The sequence below is a fragment of the Meleagris gallopavo genome, chromosome 5 (assembly GCF_000146605.3).
Source record: "Meleagris gallopavo isolate NT-WF06-2002-E0010 breed Aviagen turkey brand Nicholas breeding stock chromosome 5, Turkey_5.1, whole genome shotgun sequence".
In the NCBI taxonomy this organism is placed as follows: Eukaryota; Metazoa; Chordata; class Aves; order Galliformes; family Phasianidae; genus Meleagris; species Meleagris gallopavo.
In genome coordinates this window covers 21,337,541-21,354,640 of record NC_015015.2, presented here as the reverse complement: position 1 = coordinate 21,354,640, position 17,100 = coordinate 21,337,541, and the positions used below count along the sequence as shown (strand labels likewise).

General features: G+C 39.8%; 1 protein-coding gene across 3 annotated transcripts; it reads left to right on the top strand.

Moving 5' to 3' along the window:
- Window positions 1-56: 56 nt before the first annotated feature.
- EXD1 (exonuclease 3'-5' domain containing 1) lies at window positions 57-15,905 on the top strand. Of its 3 annotated transcripts, XM_010711323.3 has the most exons (12): window positions 58-344; window positions 903-971; window positions 1,933-1,984; window positions 3,449-3,576; window positions 5,228-5,295; window positions 6,420-6,506; window positions 7,559-7,663; window positions 7,787-7,867; window positions 8,064-8,207; window positions 8,939-9,130; window positions 14,084-14,161; window positions 14,534-15,905. In XM_010711323.3, the coding sequence occupies exons 1-12, from the start codon at window positions 218-220 to the stop codon at window positions 14,696-14,698; spliced, it is 1,296 nt and encodes a 431-aa protein (XP_010709625.1). In that variant the 5' UTR covers window positions 58-217; the 3' UTR covers window positions 14,699-15,905. The 3 variants fall into 3 exon arrangements, with proteins under 3 accessions (XP_010709627.1, XP_010709625.1, XP_010709626.1); XM_010711325.3 differs by lacking the exon at window positions 7,787-7,867 and having other exon boundaries at window positions 57-344; XM_010711324.3 differs by lacking the exon at window positions 14,084-14,161.
- Window positions 15,906-17,100: the final 1,195 nt, after the last annotated feature.

Here is a 17,100-nt window from a genome sequence, read left to right as displayed (position 1 = left end):
CGCTCCGCACCCGCCGACAGGTCGACGTCAGCGAGGTGAGCCGAGGCGGCCTACCGCTCCCAGCGTGCTGTGCGCGGGGCAGCGCCCGCTGCCGTCTCCGTGTGGTGAGCTCCCCACGGGATTGGGCGTGGGCCGTGGAAGTCCCGCCCCCGCACGCTATAAGTGGGTCTCGGCGCCGCTGCTGCCTCGCTTTGTATGGGTGTGAGTTGAGGCTGCTATGGCTATTAGCTTTCAGCGCCTGGAGGCCGCCCTGGACAAGAGCGTCAAGCTCACCTTAACGTGTGGCGTGTTTCAGGGCGTGCTGCAGCACGTCAGTGCCGGCCGCGACCTTCTGCTGCACTCAGGTCGGGGTTGATTGCAGTCTCTGCGTCTCCTCGGCCGAGTGTGGACGGTGTGGGGGCCGTCGGGTGCCTCGGGCTTACAGCAGCCTGCTTGGCGGCGGGTGCTGCCTCACGGGCTGACGGCTTCTGTTTGTTTCTTTGTTTTCTTGTGAGTAAGCCAGCTCAGAGCGAGCGTGGCCCCGCAGGGCTGTGGCCCACAGGCTGCTAAGTCTGCGCCTGGCTGGAGTGGGTGTGTGGTTCCCCAGTGCTAAAGCAGGCACCAGGATGAATAAATTGCAGCCCTAAAGTTAACAGTTACTCCATTTGTCTGTGTTGTCTGTGCTTTCTAATTTGAGATTACATGATGCAGCAGATCAAAATTTCAACTGTTGAGTGTATGGAACTGTTGTACAGAAATACTGCTTTGTACAATGGTGGAACTGTTACATATAATCCTTAATCTAATGTTTACTGGATTTTTTGAGTTACTAGAACTACATGCTCCTCTCATCTTGCTTTGTTCTACAAGTGATAAGCTTTTACCCATGCATCTCCATTTTTTTTTCTACTCCCTTATTGCAGTGAAGAACTTGGAAACTGGCAGGAGCTCCCCAGGAGTAAAGGTGTTTTACAGCCAAGAAATAGTCAATGGTGAGGCCTTAATGAGTGCTGAGGCATGGGGTCACGTGCACTTAGTTCAGTCCAATTTTGGTCACTGCTGAATTCCTCAGTTGTACAACTTTCTAATAAAACCAGTGGGAATTAGTGCTGTATAAATCACACAACTTTTGTTCCACTGTTGTTTGCTGGTGAAATAATAATTCCCCACTCTGTGGAGATCTTGTGACTGTCCTGCATTAAAGCTTATGAGTCAAATAATAAACAGCTCAGTAGAACCACTGATGAAAATAACAGCTTGAAGTTAATCAGTTCAGATGCATGCATTCCCTGTTTATTTCCTGAAGGTGGAAGGAGTAATTACACATTCATTGGGTTATGTTCTTGTGTTTTGTGCAAGGTTGGGAAGTAAAATTACTAAATGTTCTAGTTAATTTGGCTTTGCTTTTTACTTGCACAGGTGAAGGTAGTCTCCACTAAATGATCTGCTTATGCAAGCACTTCTATGATTCACTAATGATAAAAATATGGAATTGCTCATATAAATTGTTTCCAGTATGTAAGGGTCCTGTGCACTTCTGTTGTCATCTGCTATAAAACCTTGCTTTGGAAACAATGAGGAGGAAGTAGCCAGAAAGCAACTACTGAACTTTTCAAGTGCTTAACTGTGTCCATTTGTCTTTTTCCTGTGTACCTGTATACCTAACTATATGTAAGGTAATTAGTTGTATTTCTATATTGACTTTGGTTTTGGTGGGATGCAAGCCATTAGTTAGCTTTGTTTAAATACTTAAGTTCTGAAATACACCTTTTTACAGACCACTTGTGTAAATTCCTACACCAGAATGAGTTTAAAATTATTTTATCCGTTTCGAGGTTTTTTCTCATATAGCCATGTCCTATTCTGGTTTGTATATTTCTCCTTTTTTTGAGAAATAACTGTCAAAAGGTTGCTAGTCAGCACCAGAATATAAATTGTTTACTTCTATTGCAGTGGAATTGCTGGATGAACCAGATTCACAGAAGAGAATAGCAGTGCTGTCTGAGTATGTTGAAGTATTTCCTTTCTTTCATGATAGAAGATGGGGTGGGAATGTACTTGGGTAGGGAGGCCAACACTTGCATTCAATATCTCACTGGTGTTTAAACCCAACTGTGCCAAGTTTGTATTTCACCTCAAAAGAGGTGAGCAAGGGGATGAGTAGCAGATTTCCACTGTTTAAAAGACTTTTTCAGGCTGTAGCATATTTCTTTTTTCTTCCCATTGATGTTCGTAGGTATAATTATCTTGATTTGTTTGTGCTTTCAAGGTGAGTTTGCCATGAACATTTCTTCTGTGTTTGTTGAATAGTTCCAGGGCAGTTGTACATAGGAGTTAAGTTTATACAGTTGCTCTGAAACTAACATAGGAGCAGCTTTAGGTAGCTGGTAAAATTATGCTTTAAGCTCCTGCAGTCTGTGGTTCTTAGATGGCTGCTTTTGAGTCTTTTGGAATGACCTGAATAGTTTTTTCCTTTTAAGACAAGAATGAAGTGATACCTAACAAACAGCCTTAAAATATAGCCAACACATGAACTTCTAATCAGCAATAGTGTTCTTGCTTCCTTTTGCCTTGTCTCTTTTTTGCTTTGAACAGATATACAGATATACATGTGCACATATGCTCACTTATGTAGCAGATTTATTTCTGAATTAATCCTTCACTATACCACTTTAGATGAAAGATTCTTCAGATACACCTAAATGTGAATCAGAGTTTTGTTTTATGTTGAGACAGGGCTGTATGAGATGGTGATCTATAATCATAGTGGCATATTTTTATATCAATACAAATAAATGTTTACTAGTAAGCCATATTTTGCTCTGAAGTACTCTTTTTTTTGTCTTGGAATGTCCTGTTATAGCAATGAAGTATCTTATATGTGATGTATTTCAAGTAGATGACTGCCAACTCTTTGGACTTGACTTGCTACTATTTGTGTTATCGAATAACCTTCTTCTAAGTATAGCAAAGTTTCAGTGGATATAACTGTTTTACCTATTTATGAACTCGTAAAACTAGCCTTCGTTTATAATATCTGATCAATGATTTAATTATTATGGATTCAGTGTCAAGATTCCCAGATGTTGGGGTCTTGAGCTTATGCCAGGCAATTCTTTCCTTGCAATTCTTTTTTCCCTTGAAACCTTCATAGCTGAGCTTTGCAGTGAGCATCTGTTTGGTTTGTGTTTTCACTTTTTACTTTCAGACATATATCCCAAATTTCATGTAAAATTAAGGTCCTGGGGACAGAATAAGCTCACGTTTGAATAGCTTCAAATTCTCCTTTTAGAATTGCACACGCATGATTAGGAAGTTGCTTCATGTGTAGCTGTTTGTTGTTGGATGCAGGTGGATAGCATTGCATGAAGAATTTTTCCTTGTTAAAATATCCAATCCTGTAATCACATATCCAGTGTGTAATGTTTTACTTTTGTGCTATGTATGTATGGCTGCTTTGCTCCTGCAGGTGCACTTCAGCTGTAGAAGAGAACAAAGGAGCAGACATGGGAACAGCACAGGGTGGCCTGGGGAATTCTCCATGTGTTTCCCTAGAGAGGCAGCTCAGAGCCTTGAATAACATGAACTCCCTCCCAGGTAATGTCAATGTTAGTTGTAAAGACCGGTGTGATGGGAAGATGTTACAAAGGAAGGGAAAAGATTGTTCACCTGTCTCTGAGGATCTGGCTTAGCAGAGGAAACTCCCTAGGGGAGGGATCTCCAGAAAAAGCCTTCCATGGTGGCAGTCAGCTGCTAGATAAGGTTTGAGAGAGATGCAGCCAGGCTCCACCCTTTCTCGTTGCACAGCTGAATTGTCTTCACCTGTGCTCCTGAGGCTGACCGGGTCTTTTCTCCAGGTGCTCAATCAGTGGTTCAGGCTGTGACTCAACAGTTTCCATACACAGTCAAGTAGTATAGTTGCTTTGTGTTAGCCAGTATCTTCCCTAGAAGCTGCAGTTTCTTGACTTGCCTGTTATCTGGACAGGCTGTGCTCTGCAAGAACAATGGTCATGGACAGATAGGCACGGAGCTTATCTGCAGACATTCTTTTTGCCTTCAGATATGTACATGACATCAAAAAGAAACTCCTGCTTTCAAGAATGTTTATCCTGTGGTTCACATCAACAGTAAAAGTGGCAGAGTAGTATAATTGATCTTTTGGATAAGTCAAAGTGCTTCAGTTGGTAAACATTTCTCTTTGGTGATTATTTAATCTTATACTTGCCCCTGAATTGTATGTGGCATGACAAGTAAATGAAAGCTCATTAAGGCTAATGCTCTTTGTTATTGTGCTGGCTGTTATGCTTGAAAGATATTTGCATTGAATTGGCTGAGTGATTCCTGCTCTATGTACAACCACAGGTATGGATCTAAGAAGTAATAGGCTCACTGTTCTTACAGAGCCTTGACAAGCACTCATTACTTATGTAGGCTGAAGGAAGGTTACTTGCAATGGCCTTGGAAGTGGGGGGAGAAAATGGGCAAGGTTGACACGCTTTTAAAATTTTGCCTTATCTTTGAAATTGAACAATATCTCAGTTAAGAACATTGTCTTTGTGCTGTCGTGGGTGTGTGAATGGGGAAGGGAAAATCTTTGAAAGCCTTTCTTTTGCTGTTTTAGATATTGTTAGGCAGGTGTTCAAAAATGCTAAAATCTGTCCTAGATTCTGTTAGTGCTCTTGGTCATTTACCTGTTGGTGTTTTGTGGTATCATTGTCTGTTCTGTCATTGTTACATGTTTTCACCTTCCCTGTAATGCATGTTAGGGCTGTTCTAACAGGTACAATTTCATTAATTGAAATCTTTTTCCTTAATGTATCACAAAGACAAAAGAAAACAAAAACACACTGCAACTTTTGAGTATCATTTTTTCCATGGGAAAGTGAGAATTTTGATTCATGCTGAAGAATGTGCACATCTGAAGTGAGCAGTTCAGTAATCTGAAGCTGTGGATTCCCCATACCTTGAGGTTTTCGAGGCCAAGTTGGATGGGGCTTTTAGCAACACAGTCTAGTGGAAGGTGACTGCCTCCTGCAGGGGGATTGGAACTGGATGAGTTTTAGAATCCTTCCCAAACCAAAGTTTTGCGATCTCCAATTCTTATTCTATGATCTGTTTGTGTGTTCAGGAAGTAGAGAAATAAGAGCTGAATTGCTGAACTAGAGTGATATTATAATTGAAATATATACCATCTCTAAGAGTTTATTCAAGCAGAGAAAACATCTTTTTTTTTTTAATTTCATTTTAGGGAAGGAGGAAGAAGAGAAAGTAGAATATACAGTTGTTAATTGTTTCCAGGAGAAATTTGGCCCAGCAGTGAGTATTAATTGAAGCTTTTATGCAGTGTATATGACTTTAAAGCCTCTTCTGTTCTAATTGTCAGTACAGCATTGCTCCATGAGGTCTTATACTGGAAATCATTTTTGCGGGCTGTAGTGAATTTTGAGTTCTAAATAGTAACTGGCTTCTTGAAGTCAAGTAGAAATGGTGTTGTTGGTGGTATTAAGGTATATTTAAGTTGTGCATATGTGAATGGAAAGAGTTTGCAGCAAATATCATTGATTGTTGATTGTGGTTTTCAGAATCTGTATCAGCTGTGAACTGAGGTGAGGGGTCAGTATTGCTAGTAAGTGAGCAATTACTTAAAAAGGCAGTACCAGGATTTGTTAGTGTTTGGAGAGGAAATTGGCTGTGCTTTTTTTTTTTTATGGACATTTGGAACTTCAGAAATGCCTGGACCTGGGCTTTTTTTCTTTAAATTGTGTATAGCATCAGTGAATTTGGTAAGAAGGTTTGCTTCAGAACTAATGATAGACTTACTAAACCTAATAGTGCTTTTAGGTCTGAATTAGATCAGCAATGCTGTATGTCTTCGATGCCATTTTGTCTTGCAACTAAATCAGCTGAGATCTGGGTACTGCTTATGATATGTATAGTGCACATGTGGATAAAACAATCCCTTTACCACAGGGGAAGATTTCCCTGACTGCAGAGGAATCTAATTTTAGCTTGAAAAGAAGCTGGCTTTTTTCCTGCTCCTTTTATATTGCATTTGCAGTATGGGTTAGCTTATCTTAATTATTTGGGAACTTCTGGTATCTGTGAGAGTAGCAGTTTGATTTCTTATACCTTAGAAGATGAGTTTGTCCAAAAAGAATACCTCCTTTGTGATCATGAGGAAGTTCCTGAAACCTACTTAAGAAAATTTCTGAAGAGGAGATCAGGAGAGTCTGTATTCTTTAGTTAATCCATGACCTCTGTTAAATCTGTCATTGTTTCTACTTCTGTAATGCCATGTCTCTAACTGGGCTGATACTGCCTGTTTCTCTTGGATCACTGTATACTTGAGTTTTGTTGTTTGTGATTTATATTTGTCTACTTATTTTGTCTCTCTGTCTATTAGTCTCTAACACTATTCATTTAGCCCTATTTGTCATTAGGTGCTGCACCTGAAGCAACAGGATGTTATCAGTGTTGTTGGAGAAGGTGTTAATTTGTGTCGTAATGGGAAACTCTCATGGCTTCAGGTAAAAAACAGATGTTTTCCAACAAGTGCCCCTACATAGCAGCAAAACTGGGAAAAATTTTGAGATTAGCCTGTGTTTAAGACTTACATAACTGTTTTGGTAAATGGATCTGATTTTCTTCTAGACAGATTAAGTGTTTTATGGAAGACCTGTTGCAGAAACAATTATGCCACTGTAAGGCAATCTAATAAGTAATCTATATTTAATATAAAGTAGTTTTTATATATTGTATAAATTATAAGGTTTATTAAATATAAACTGTATAGCATATGTGTAACATTTGTCTGCAAAAACAATATAATTTACTTGGCTTGCCATCTCTATTTACTTGAATAGAGGTAGAGATATTACAGTAGTACAACTGTTGTCTATTAAATAGCTACAAGGCCTACCTAATCACAATGCCAATATAACTGAATTAGATGGAAGGATTAAAAATCTTTCTGAAGATAAAATATCTTGGTTGATGGCTGTGTTATAAAAATTTGAAAAAAAGAGATGGAAAGGAGTATTGTTCAAAAGTACCTTGGTTTATTTTTAAATAGACTTAGGACTGAGCAAAGCAAAAACTTGTGTGGGAGTTTCGTACTTCAGACTTGCAGAAGTGTCCACCTGCTGTGGCATGGCGAAGTGATGAATTTATATCAGCTGTTGTTAAGACACGAGTTTGAGAATAGACTGTAAAATTTAGACTTTTTCTATCTGGAATGGTGTGGTGGAAAATGTCCTTTGGTTTTTTTTTGGTAGCAGTTTTTGAAAGGAAAAGGGATAGTTGTAGGAATTTATTTGGAGTACTTCAGCTAGAGTTTACTTTTGATATGTCTCAAAATGCTGGCTTAAAATGTCTATAGTAGACTACTGGATCGTTCTTTCTAGCTTCTGTGTCTCTGCATGTCTGAAAAAAAGATTTTCTCATAGGTTAGCATTAAAGAAGCTGAGCCTGCTTCCCTTAGCATAAATCTGTATGTGACATTGTCTTGTATGTAACAGTGCACTTTCTCCTACCTTCAAATCTGGTTCCTCACCCATCTCTGCACCTCTATTTGTTGTAGATGGCAACAAAAAGTCATATTTTTCTATTTGATATTTTCCTTCTGGGACCTCAAGCTTTCAGAAATGGATTACAAACTGTGCTAGAAGATAAAAACATTTTGAAGGTAAGGGTGGAGGGGAGTGTAAGAACATTTAAGGTAGTAGGGGTGGTGTATATATATGTGTCCTGTTCACCAGAAAAGTTGTGGTTGTGCACATACTTGTCTGACAGCTCTTTTTTACTCCAGGTCATGCATGACTGCCGTTGGATCTCAGATTGCCTCTTTCACCAGTACAATGTACTTCTTGACAATGTCTTTGACACGCAGGTACCCTTTAGATATTGTGGTTGGGAGCAGACAAGATGTGCGGTCTGTTTCAGCTCTCACTGTAAGGAGCAAAATGAATAAAACCAGACTGGAAAAAAGCAAACATCATTCTGTGCAGTTACTGCTGTTGGCTGTTGATTGCTTTGCTTTGGGTTAACAGATAGTGGTCATAACATATGAATACCTTCCATCACAGGTTGCTGATGTTCTGCAATTCTCAGTGGCAACGGGTGGCTTCTTTCCACACTGCACTTGCACATTACAGGAGTGTCTGATGCAGCACTTGAAGATACCTTCCAAATGGAAAACCCTCATGAAGCATGAGCAGCAAATGGCTTTGGTGGGTGATTTAGTGAGGCACTTTCTGAAAACTGACTTGTAAACTGTGCTTTGCCCTTTTACAGATTTTTATTGTAGTTTTTAAGAGTATACTACTGTTTAGTGGTTGGATTGCTGTAGTTAAGGACATTTTTTAACAGTCATTTGGGAGACAGATGCAAGCTTCAGCTGCAGTATTTCTAGTATTGCTAGTATTTCCCAATAGTTTATTTGAAACTGAGGTATTGAAGAAACGCAGAACTTGTGCAATGGAGATTATGTGTAAGTTGTAAGAATAGTCAAGTGTATTATGATATCCAGAACAATTCTGAAACCTAGTCCAACAACAAATTGATTAAAATGAATCTAGAGTCAAGTAAGGAAAAGGAAACTTGATGCTGGTGCTACTAGTATGGAAGAATTAGAGTAGTGGTTCAGTGGCATTTGCCATATCTTTAGAATTCTACTAGTTTCAGGCAGACAGGTGAGAGAGAACCTAGTGTTAACTACTGGAAAAGATGTATGTTTTTCCCTGTTGCTGTGTTTTAAGCAATTCCACCTCCAAAACCTCTGATATCTGTAGGGTTGTACACAGGTGGCCTTAGAAGCTGCAAGCATTCAGTATCACTGAAGTAGATAGCAGGATCTGGAGATTCAACAGCAGAGGAATGTGATGAAAAGCTTTGTAATAATTCTTACTTCTTAAATAAATTCTTGTTTGTTTGCTAAATAAATTCTTGTTGGGATACACAGGAGAATCCTGATATGTGGTTCTTGAGACCCTTTCCAGCTTCTCTGTTTCAAGTACTTGCTCTGAAGGCTATGTACCTTCTGCTTCTCCGCTCGTCTCTAATGGATAACTTCATGGCAGACCTCACAGCTGTGGTACATGCTTACTTAAATACTTCACAGAATGGATCTGAAGATCACCTTGGGAGCCTAAAGGTAGGAATGTCCTAGCTTGTTTCTTATTTCGGTGAAATAATCCAAGGCTCATTTGGATAAACTCTGGAAGACCCAATTAAAGTCTTTTCATTTTTGACAGATGTATGCCCTGCTTTATGCCACATCTTGCTTTTGGTGCTCAGTAGTGAAAGTGATGGTGTCTACATCTATCTGGCTGCATTTCAAGTCAGTCTGTTAGCATAAATCCACCTTAAGTTTGTGCTGCAGATAGTGAGCTACAGCCCTTCAGGCACAGGCATATATGTGTTCTGTTCATTCTGGTCTGACACAGAACTTCTGGGCTCAGTGGATGGTGGGTGGGTGTAGACATGAAAAGAGACAGGCAGTTGTGAAGTGGTGTTATCTGGAGTTGACAGAGTTGCTTTATTTTGGTAGGAGACATTATCCCCCAAAACTTGTTCTATTTTTCTCCAGTCATGTCATCATTACTTCTGAGTTATTTTGAATATACTTGTTCTTGAAAAATGTTGTCTTTTGTTGCCCAATGATTTTTATTTCTTCCTGATTTCTGCTCTTCTGAGTTATCTAAAAATAAAATCAGGTAACATTTCTCATTGTTAGTTATGTAGATTGAGTACTGTTGTCTCATAAATACACTTCCAGGTATGTTCGAGTGGCTTTTGTGTGGTGGTGGACTCCTCTGTAATTCCTCAGTCATCTTTAAAAGGGGAGAAGTGTGAGCTTTTTTTGCTAAGGAACTTCACTTTCTTTGCTAATGGAAAGATCAGTTCTGTGCAGACAAAATAGACAGTTGTATTTGTGGGTCTTTTTCAGTGTCTTTAGTGAAGAAATCATAGCGGGGATTGCAGTGACTGTGAAAGATATTGCTGCTGTTGAAATAAAGAAAAAGATAAATGGTCAGACATCCGTTCTGTCATGATGAATAAGGAACTAATTTGGGTTAGATCATGTCACTACCTCATTTTTTGCAGTTGGAAATATTTTGAAATATTTATTAGGAAAACTGGATGCAGATCTGTCTTAAAAAATGAAATTATTTTCCCGGTGTAACAAAGCATTCAGTCCTGGACTTGAATCCTTTGGGTACTATATTAGGGCTCTGAACAGTAAATCCAATTATTAAGGATGTAATAGGGGATAAATTTACCTGACCACAAGAGGTTACAGTTGGTTCACAGGTAGATAGATCTTAAAACATGTTTGTTTGCTTTTTTTTTAGTTTTCAATAACTTGTTTGTTTAATGGGGAGAGGGGGGAGCTTGATATCTGGATTTCCAGTGGAAAATGCATGCAAAAGTAGAAGGGATACACGGGGAAAAAAGCAATCTTTAAAAAGTGCAGAGGATAAAATAGTACTTAGCCCTGGGTTGTTTGGAGAATTTTTAAATGGTGTCTGAAACCAATTCTTTTGTAAATCCATTTACTCCATAAGATTAGCCAAGGCATTAATTTGAACCTGAGCACTTCAAATGACATTTTGAAGACCTATTTAATATCACATTTAAGAAGACTCTTGTAGAATGGACAGTAAAAGTAGCCATTTTCACCATTACTTCACTGTTAATCATTTTGTTTCTGTATCTTACAAGATAATCACACAAATTAAACTCTTGTATTAAGAAAAACTGTTTGATATGTATTCATATCAATTGATATATATTTAAACCCCAAGCAAAATCTCCTGGGTTTTTAGTTAAATGTATTCTTTTTTTTTTTTGTCCTGGCCTTATGATTTTAGTATTTAGTATTTTATGACTGGTATTCTGTATCATCACATCATGTAGTGCACTGGGAGTCTCAGAAGAGAAGAAATGTACTGCAGCTCCCAGAGAACTTTGCTATTCTGTTTCTGTTTTCCGGTTGGTGGGAAAGATTGGAAGTCATGGGACTGACTCTTTGCTCCCTGGTGGATCAGAGTAAGAACCTCACTTTTTCAGAAGCTTATTTGATTTGGCATCAATCCCAGTAACTTGTGTGTCTGCTATTATAATTAGCACATTTTCCTTCTCAGAATGTTGCCACTATTTGTTTTTTTCTTTCTTTCCTTCTTTGTTCCCTGTCGGTGGGCCTGCTGTTCCCCTCTCACAGACACAGATCTAGAAAGAAATGAGTCAAACATTGAACTTCGGCCTGGATTAGCATTGTAGTATCCTGCTGATTTTCCCTGGGTCACTGGCAGAATTCAGAAATTCATCATGCCAACCACTGTTGTGTATTACAACAGTATCAGGATATACTTAGTGAAAAAAGATGCTTTGGCTTTCCAGTCTGAGGTTGCCTGTAAATTGAATAACAATCAATGTTGAACAATAAGTACTGAGTCAGTTAGCAACTTGTCTAACTGGGGGATTCTGATTCTGGGAGCAGGCTGAACATGTCCTCTGTTGCTCCTAATCTTGGAAATAGTAGGAAGAAGTGAGTGTGCCTCCTCATGGAGGAAAGCCAAGCCTGCACAGTTGCCTTCGTGAGTTACTTCATCTAGTAAGAGTTGAGGAAAGACAAGTGAGTCAGGCTGATGAATGTAATTATCTTTGGCATTCTTTGGGCCTCTGCATGCCAGATCTCTACAGTCAGTTTTTCAGGGAAATCTCTTCAGTGAGAAGTTGTTCCTGTGTATCCAAATAGGCTCCAGTAGTGGCAGAATGTCGGAAGCACTTCCTGGGTAAATGCAGGATTCTCAGGAGTGCTTGTTTTCAGACTTATGCATAACTGCAGGTACCAGTGCCTGTTTTTGCCTTGTCTGTTGAAAATTCATGACTGCTAGTGAGTGAGCTTGTTTTGTTGCAGCTTATTTCAGCAGAAGCTGGTGCTTTTCCTTATTGTAAAGTTTTTGTGAAGAATTTGATGAGAACAAAGTCCTAGATTATCAGAGGCTGTGGGTAAGATGGTACAAATAAAAATGGATCAGTGATATTTTATAGCTTTTGCAGCAATAAACCTGAATGAGCAGAATGAGTAGCAGTTATGTATTTTGTGCAAGTGGTACGTAAATTAATCTTCGACACAGATTGTAATTTCCATGAACATTTGCAGCTGTCACCAGTGATAGTGCTGTTTTCAACTGAGGTTTCATCCATATTTTCTTCCCCTTGTTTTCTTTTTTAGATGTTTTTCTGGAAATGGCAAAGAACTAGAATATTTCTGGGCAGCCTTTCTGGCAAGACTTCCATCTTCCTTCTGGATGGTCAAGTGCAGTCTTCTGTCACTTGATAGCTGTTTCAGCAGTAACAGAAGATGCACTGAGTAGCTGGCCTGTGAACTGGTATACCAGGTTGAGGGAGATGTACTGTAAAGGTGGCATGATGCAAATCCATGGACAAGAGCTTCTTTCGGGAAAGAGAAAAGATGGGTGTCAAGCATTCTGCCAGCAGTTGTTAGCAACAGGAAAGCATTTCCATTGACTACAGCAGCCAGAAAATGCAATCATGCAGCACTCTAGTTGATATAGTACTTGGAGAAGAGAGTGGCTGTGGGGCAAATGAAAAGGAAAGGCATCTCATTGATCTTCAGTTTTCTGTATCCCTGTATGTTGATGCTTTCTGTGGTTTTGTGCAGGAAGCATTTGAATCTTCTGAGTAGTGGACGTTTCCTTCTAAGCACCTAACATTCTACCCTCGAAACAGCAGTGAAAAAGTAAATTCTGAACTCTAGTAGTTCACTATCAAAATCCTCAGCTGCATGCTTCTACATCTTTCTCAAAGCAATGATCTGCCATTACCAAATAGGAATTCAGCCTGGACTTCCCAACCTGAAGATTTATGCTGTTTCTCATATTTTCAGTGTGACTTTCTGCCAGGAGTAATTGTTCTCCTTGTGGATACAGACATGAAGTTATGTGGGCTTCTATGCGTCTGCAGCTCTGTCTCTAGAAAAGAGCTAGAAAAGAAGCAGTGTTAAATTTCTTTTCCTCATAGATGTGTATTGTGTGTGGTTAGGTGCTTTGAAATACTGCTGTGTTCTGATGTGTAGGACTTGAATTCAAAGAAAGAAAGAAATACTGCCTGGGAACCAAGCAAATACACTTGCAGAAGTGCAGTGTTTTGAGTGGTGACAGTTTACAAGGAGAGCTTTGGAACTGTAGAGTTTTTGCTCACCACCATTATCCCTGTGCAGCAGAAATGATTTCCCTGTGCACTTCAGGTAAGGCTGCAGTAGATAAGATGCAGTGCAGTATGTAGTACCAGATAGCATGTTCATGGCATGTGATGGCAGAAAGTCTGTTCTCCTTGTAAACAAAATTGCATGCTTGAACAACAAGTCTTCCTAATTGTCATGTGAGTGAGGGCTGCACATGTTGATCTTGTAAAGGGAATTTTCATGCAGCTTGGCCTTAAGTAATGAGGATGTAGGTTACCTCTCACTGTAGTGTAGATACTGGGGCATTCAGGAAGCTGGATGTAAATTTGAATGGGTAAACAGAGTGAGTGGGGTTTTCAGGTAAGTGCTCTATTTTTTTTTCTATAATCCTCTCTGTATTATTTGACCTTCCTCTGGATCTCTGCAAACTTCTAGATGCAGGTTTTGAGAGACATACCTACCCTTTACAAAAGCTATGATAATGCTTTCCTGGTGAACCCAACCTTTGTATTTGTTCTTTCTGCTCTTAGTGTTTCTGCCAGTGAGCTCATGGGCATCTGATTTAGTAACATGTAGCTTCCTGTATCTTCCTATAGGCCTTCTTTAAATATTTACTGTCTTCCCATCTGTGAGTCTCTGGGCAGGTTTTAAGCAAGTTGCTACAGTTGCTTGTTCAGCTATTTCATCTTCACTTCAGGAATCTTAGGTGATCTACACCTTGCTGTTTGTGTTAAAGCTTTTGTGCAAATATTTATACCATGATCTGAAACATTGTAGGTACATAAATGATTTTGGTGTTGGAATTGCTACACATTGTGAATTTCCTAGGCAGCTGTTCCACTGACTTATGAACTACTGACTACTATTCTACATGAGGCTTGTTTGTTTGTTTAGGATAGAAACACTATGATTTGGAGAAAAGCCAGGAGAGGTGCTTTTGCAGTGACTCCTGCAAGGAAACCTGAACTGACTGTAAGTCTTTTGAGGCTTTATAAGTTAGTCTTACAGAAGATCTCTGGAGCAATCTTAATCCCGTATGCAAAATACCACTTAAATTCTGAAGATCTGCATAATAAGGACATAAACAGTAAAGTAGGTCTAATATTTTTTCCTTTAGGCTGCGTTTGAGAGAGAGGCTGAAGTCCTTCCCTCCTTTTCCCCCCCCAGTATAGTGTTTGTATAAGCAGATAGTTAATTCATGCTGTAGATGTAATAAGAAATGATTGCTCTGTTTCATTGCCAAATCAGAAGAAGCCCTTATCTGGTACCAACAAAAGTAGAGCATGTGTATGCATATGCACTGTTTCTATTTCTTTTCTATTTCTTTTCTTTTTTCCTTATCAGCCTACTTGCATGGAGCTGCCAAAAGAGCTGCGTGAGCTGGCAGACATCCAGAAGTTGCGAAGAGAGAAAGCAGTGAAAGAGTACAGAATAAGTGAGGATGGTCTTTTGATCAGACCAGTCATAGAATTAAATGAGAGAAATCCACAGAAAGAAGAAACCCACTGAGATGACAGGGACTATCTTCTCCCTGATGAAGCTGAGTGTCAAGCCATATCCTTCAACTGTCAGGATCTACTTTATGAAGTGAAAGGAAGAAAGTCAAAAACAAGTGTCAAGTCTGTAGGAGATCCTCAGACCAATCTCAGGTTGGCTGTAAAAATCTTTGGTGCAGGTAACTTGATAAGCTTATGTTATGTATTTGAAGACTTTCAAAGAATAAGATGGAGCTATTCCCTATGCAGAAGCACCAACCAAAAATTTCTTCTTTATAAGGACAGGTGAGCAGATTGTTAAAGGGAAATGTTGATGGTCTCTCTAATCCTAATTTCTGATTTAAAATCGATTTCGAGATCTTTTTTTCCCATGAGCTATTTTGGCTATTGACTTTTTCTTTCAATCTATTTTATCATACCGTTGTGTTAAATTGTGTTGGTGTTTTTGTTTTCAACTGTTGCAGGTACGTAAAACTCTCACTCAAACCAAATATGTGAATGGGGGAGCTTGTAAGATGCCTGTTCATTGTGATTAGAAAGGGTTTGCTTGGGAAAGTTCCTAAAAAAAAAAAAAAAAATTCTGGCCAGCTCATATGGGCTTGGTTTATAGACAGATAAGTCTCTTGGCACAGCTGTATAAGACTTGCATAGGAGAGTGCAACAGATCACACCCTACTGAACAGCATTGCTGGCAAAAACAGCAGAGGTGTACAGATGAATAAAAAAAAAAGGCTCTTTTCTGCCAAGACAGAATTACTGTATCCTAACTGGCAAATGCAGCATTCTGCTTACGAAGTCGCAGCCCACCTCTGTAAGCACTACTGTGTGTTACTCATATTGATAAGACAGTAACAGTAATGTGTGTATACAGAAAAGCATCTGTTCTAAAAGTAAGGGAAAGCAGTTAAATTAGTGTAAACCATGTCTAGCGTTTTCCCCAAGAAAAATAAGATAGGCAAAACTTGTTTATTTCCAGTGTACTTGCATTGTCTGTTATTCATTAAAATACTAGACCAGAAGTATTTAAATAAAGGTTATTTGAAATTCTAGATATACTTCTGGAAGTGTTAGAAGTTGGAAGGTTTGATTTTTGGCAGTGCACTTTTCTGTATTTTTTTTAACATCTTGAACAGTATTCTGTATTTGAAGTGTACAGTTCTTTTATCTTGCTTCACTTTAGAGAAATAAAACAGGTTTGAAATGTTTCTTACAGCTTTTTATGTGGATGTTGAGACTTGTTTGATTTAGTCTACTAGGAGATGCTGGATTGGGCCCCTTCTCAGCACTCTTCATCTGGAACAAGACTTTCTAAGCAGCAGTGCATTCCCAGAAGTCAGTGAGTTGTGACATGAAATATGCAGGGTCTTCAGAATCAGCACAGAAGTGCTTGTAATGTATTTCCAGAACTGAAATCACCTGGGCCCATCTGGTCCCATTACAGAAAAATGGGGGAAGTTGGAGGGTATTGGATACTGGGGGTTGGGAATAGTTGGATGTGAAGGTGTCTGGGATGCAGAAGGGTGATTGTAGAGTGCCCTTATGCAGGATATGGACAAAACTGAGATGTACACCTGGGCTTCTCCAGGAGAAACAAAGTTCTGGTTGGAATAATACTATTAAAGAATAAGGATTTTCAGATAGGAGCTGGACAGAGTGACATCTGTGCTACTGTGTTGCTTTACCAAAATCTTCACAGTAAACAGGACTGCAGCTCTCCCTTGTCTTTTGCAAATGATGTGAAGAAATAGATTGCTACCAACTTGTCGGTCTTGATGCATTAGACTGAGAACAATCTTTTTAAAAGGAGAAGCAGGACTTCACAAAATACTTTTAGATTGGTAAATCCATGCTAGCACTTGATGTGGTTCATTTTTCTAAGCTTGGTAGTAATGTGGTGCACTTCTCCTTAATGTAACTGCTAGGTGTAGTTTGGGATGTGTGCAGGTAAGGACAACTGTAGGCAGCTTGTTTGGGAGGTGAAACAGTCTTGCTTTTTGTTTCTCAGCTGTTGTGCTGTCACATGCTTTCTGATGTTGTCAGAGAATGTAGAGAAGAGGTACAAACTGCTGTCTCCAAGCAGGGAGTGAGCTGAAGCACTGCAGCTGATGAACGCACTGCCCAGTGGTACTAGTCAATGGTTTCTGGGAGGCAGCCGTGCCGACAGCTGCACTCCTTACGGTGCAGCGTGCCTTCACCGTCACGTTCAGGCCAGCGTTGTCTCAAGCTTATCAGCCCTAACTCTTCACGTTTCAATATACCAAAACGCACGCAGCTCTGCACGCGACAGCCGTTCTGCCCGTACCAACCGTCGCGGGGCCGCCCTCCCTTCCCCCCCACAGCCCGGGACCGGGCCGCTGCCACCCGACCCTAGGGACTCGCGGCTGCCACGGCCAGCAGCCCCACCGCCCTTCCGGC

Coding starts and splice junctions, on each gene's coding strand:
- EXD1 (XM_010711323.3), top strand. CDS start 218: ATGGCTATTAGCTTTCAGCGCCTGGAGGCCGCCCTGGACAAGAGCGTC. Junction 972..1,932: donor CAGCCAAGAAATAGTCAATG/GTGAGGCCTTAA, acceptor CTTCTATTGCAG/TGGAATTGCTGGATGAACCA. Junction 7,664..7,786: donor AAGATAAAAACATTTTGAAG/GTAAGGGTGGAG, acceptor TTTTTACTCCAG/GTCATGCATGACTGCCGTTG.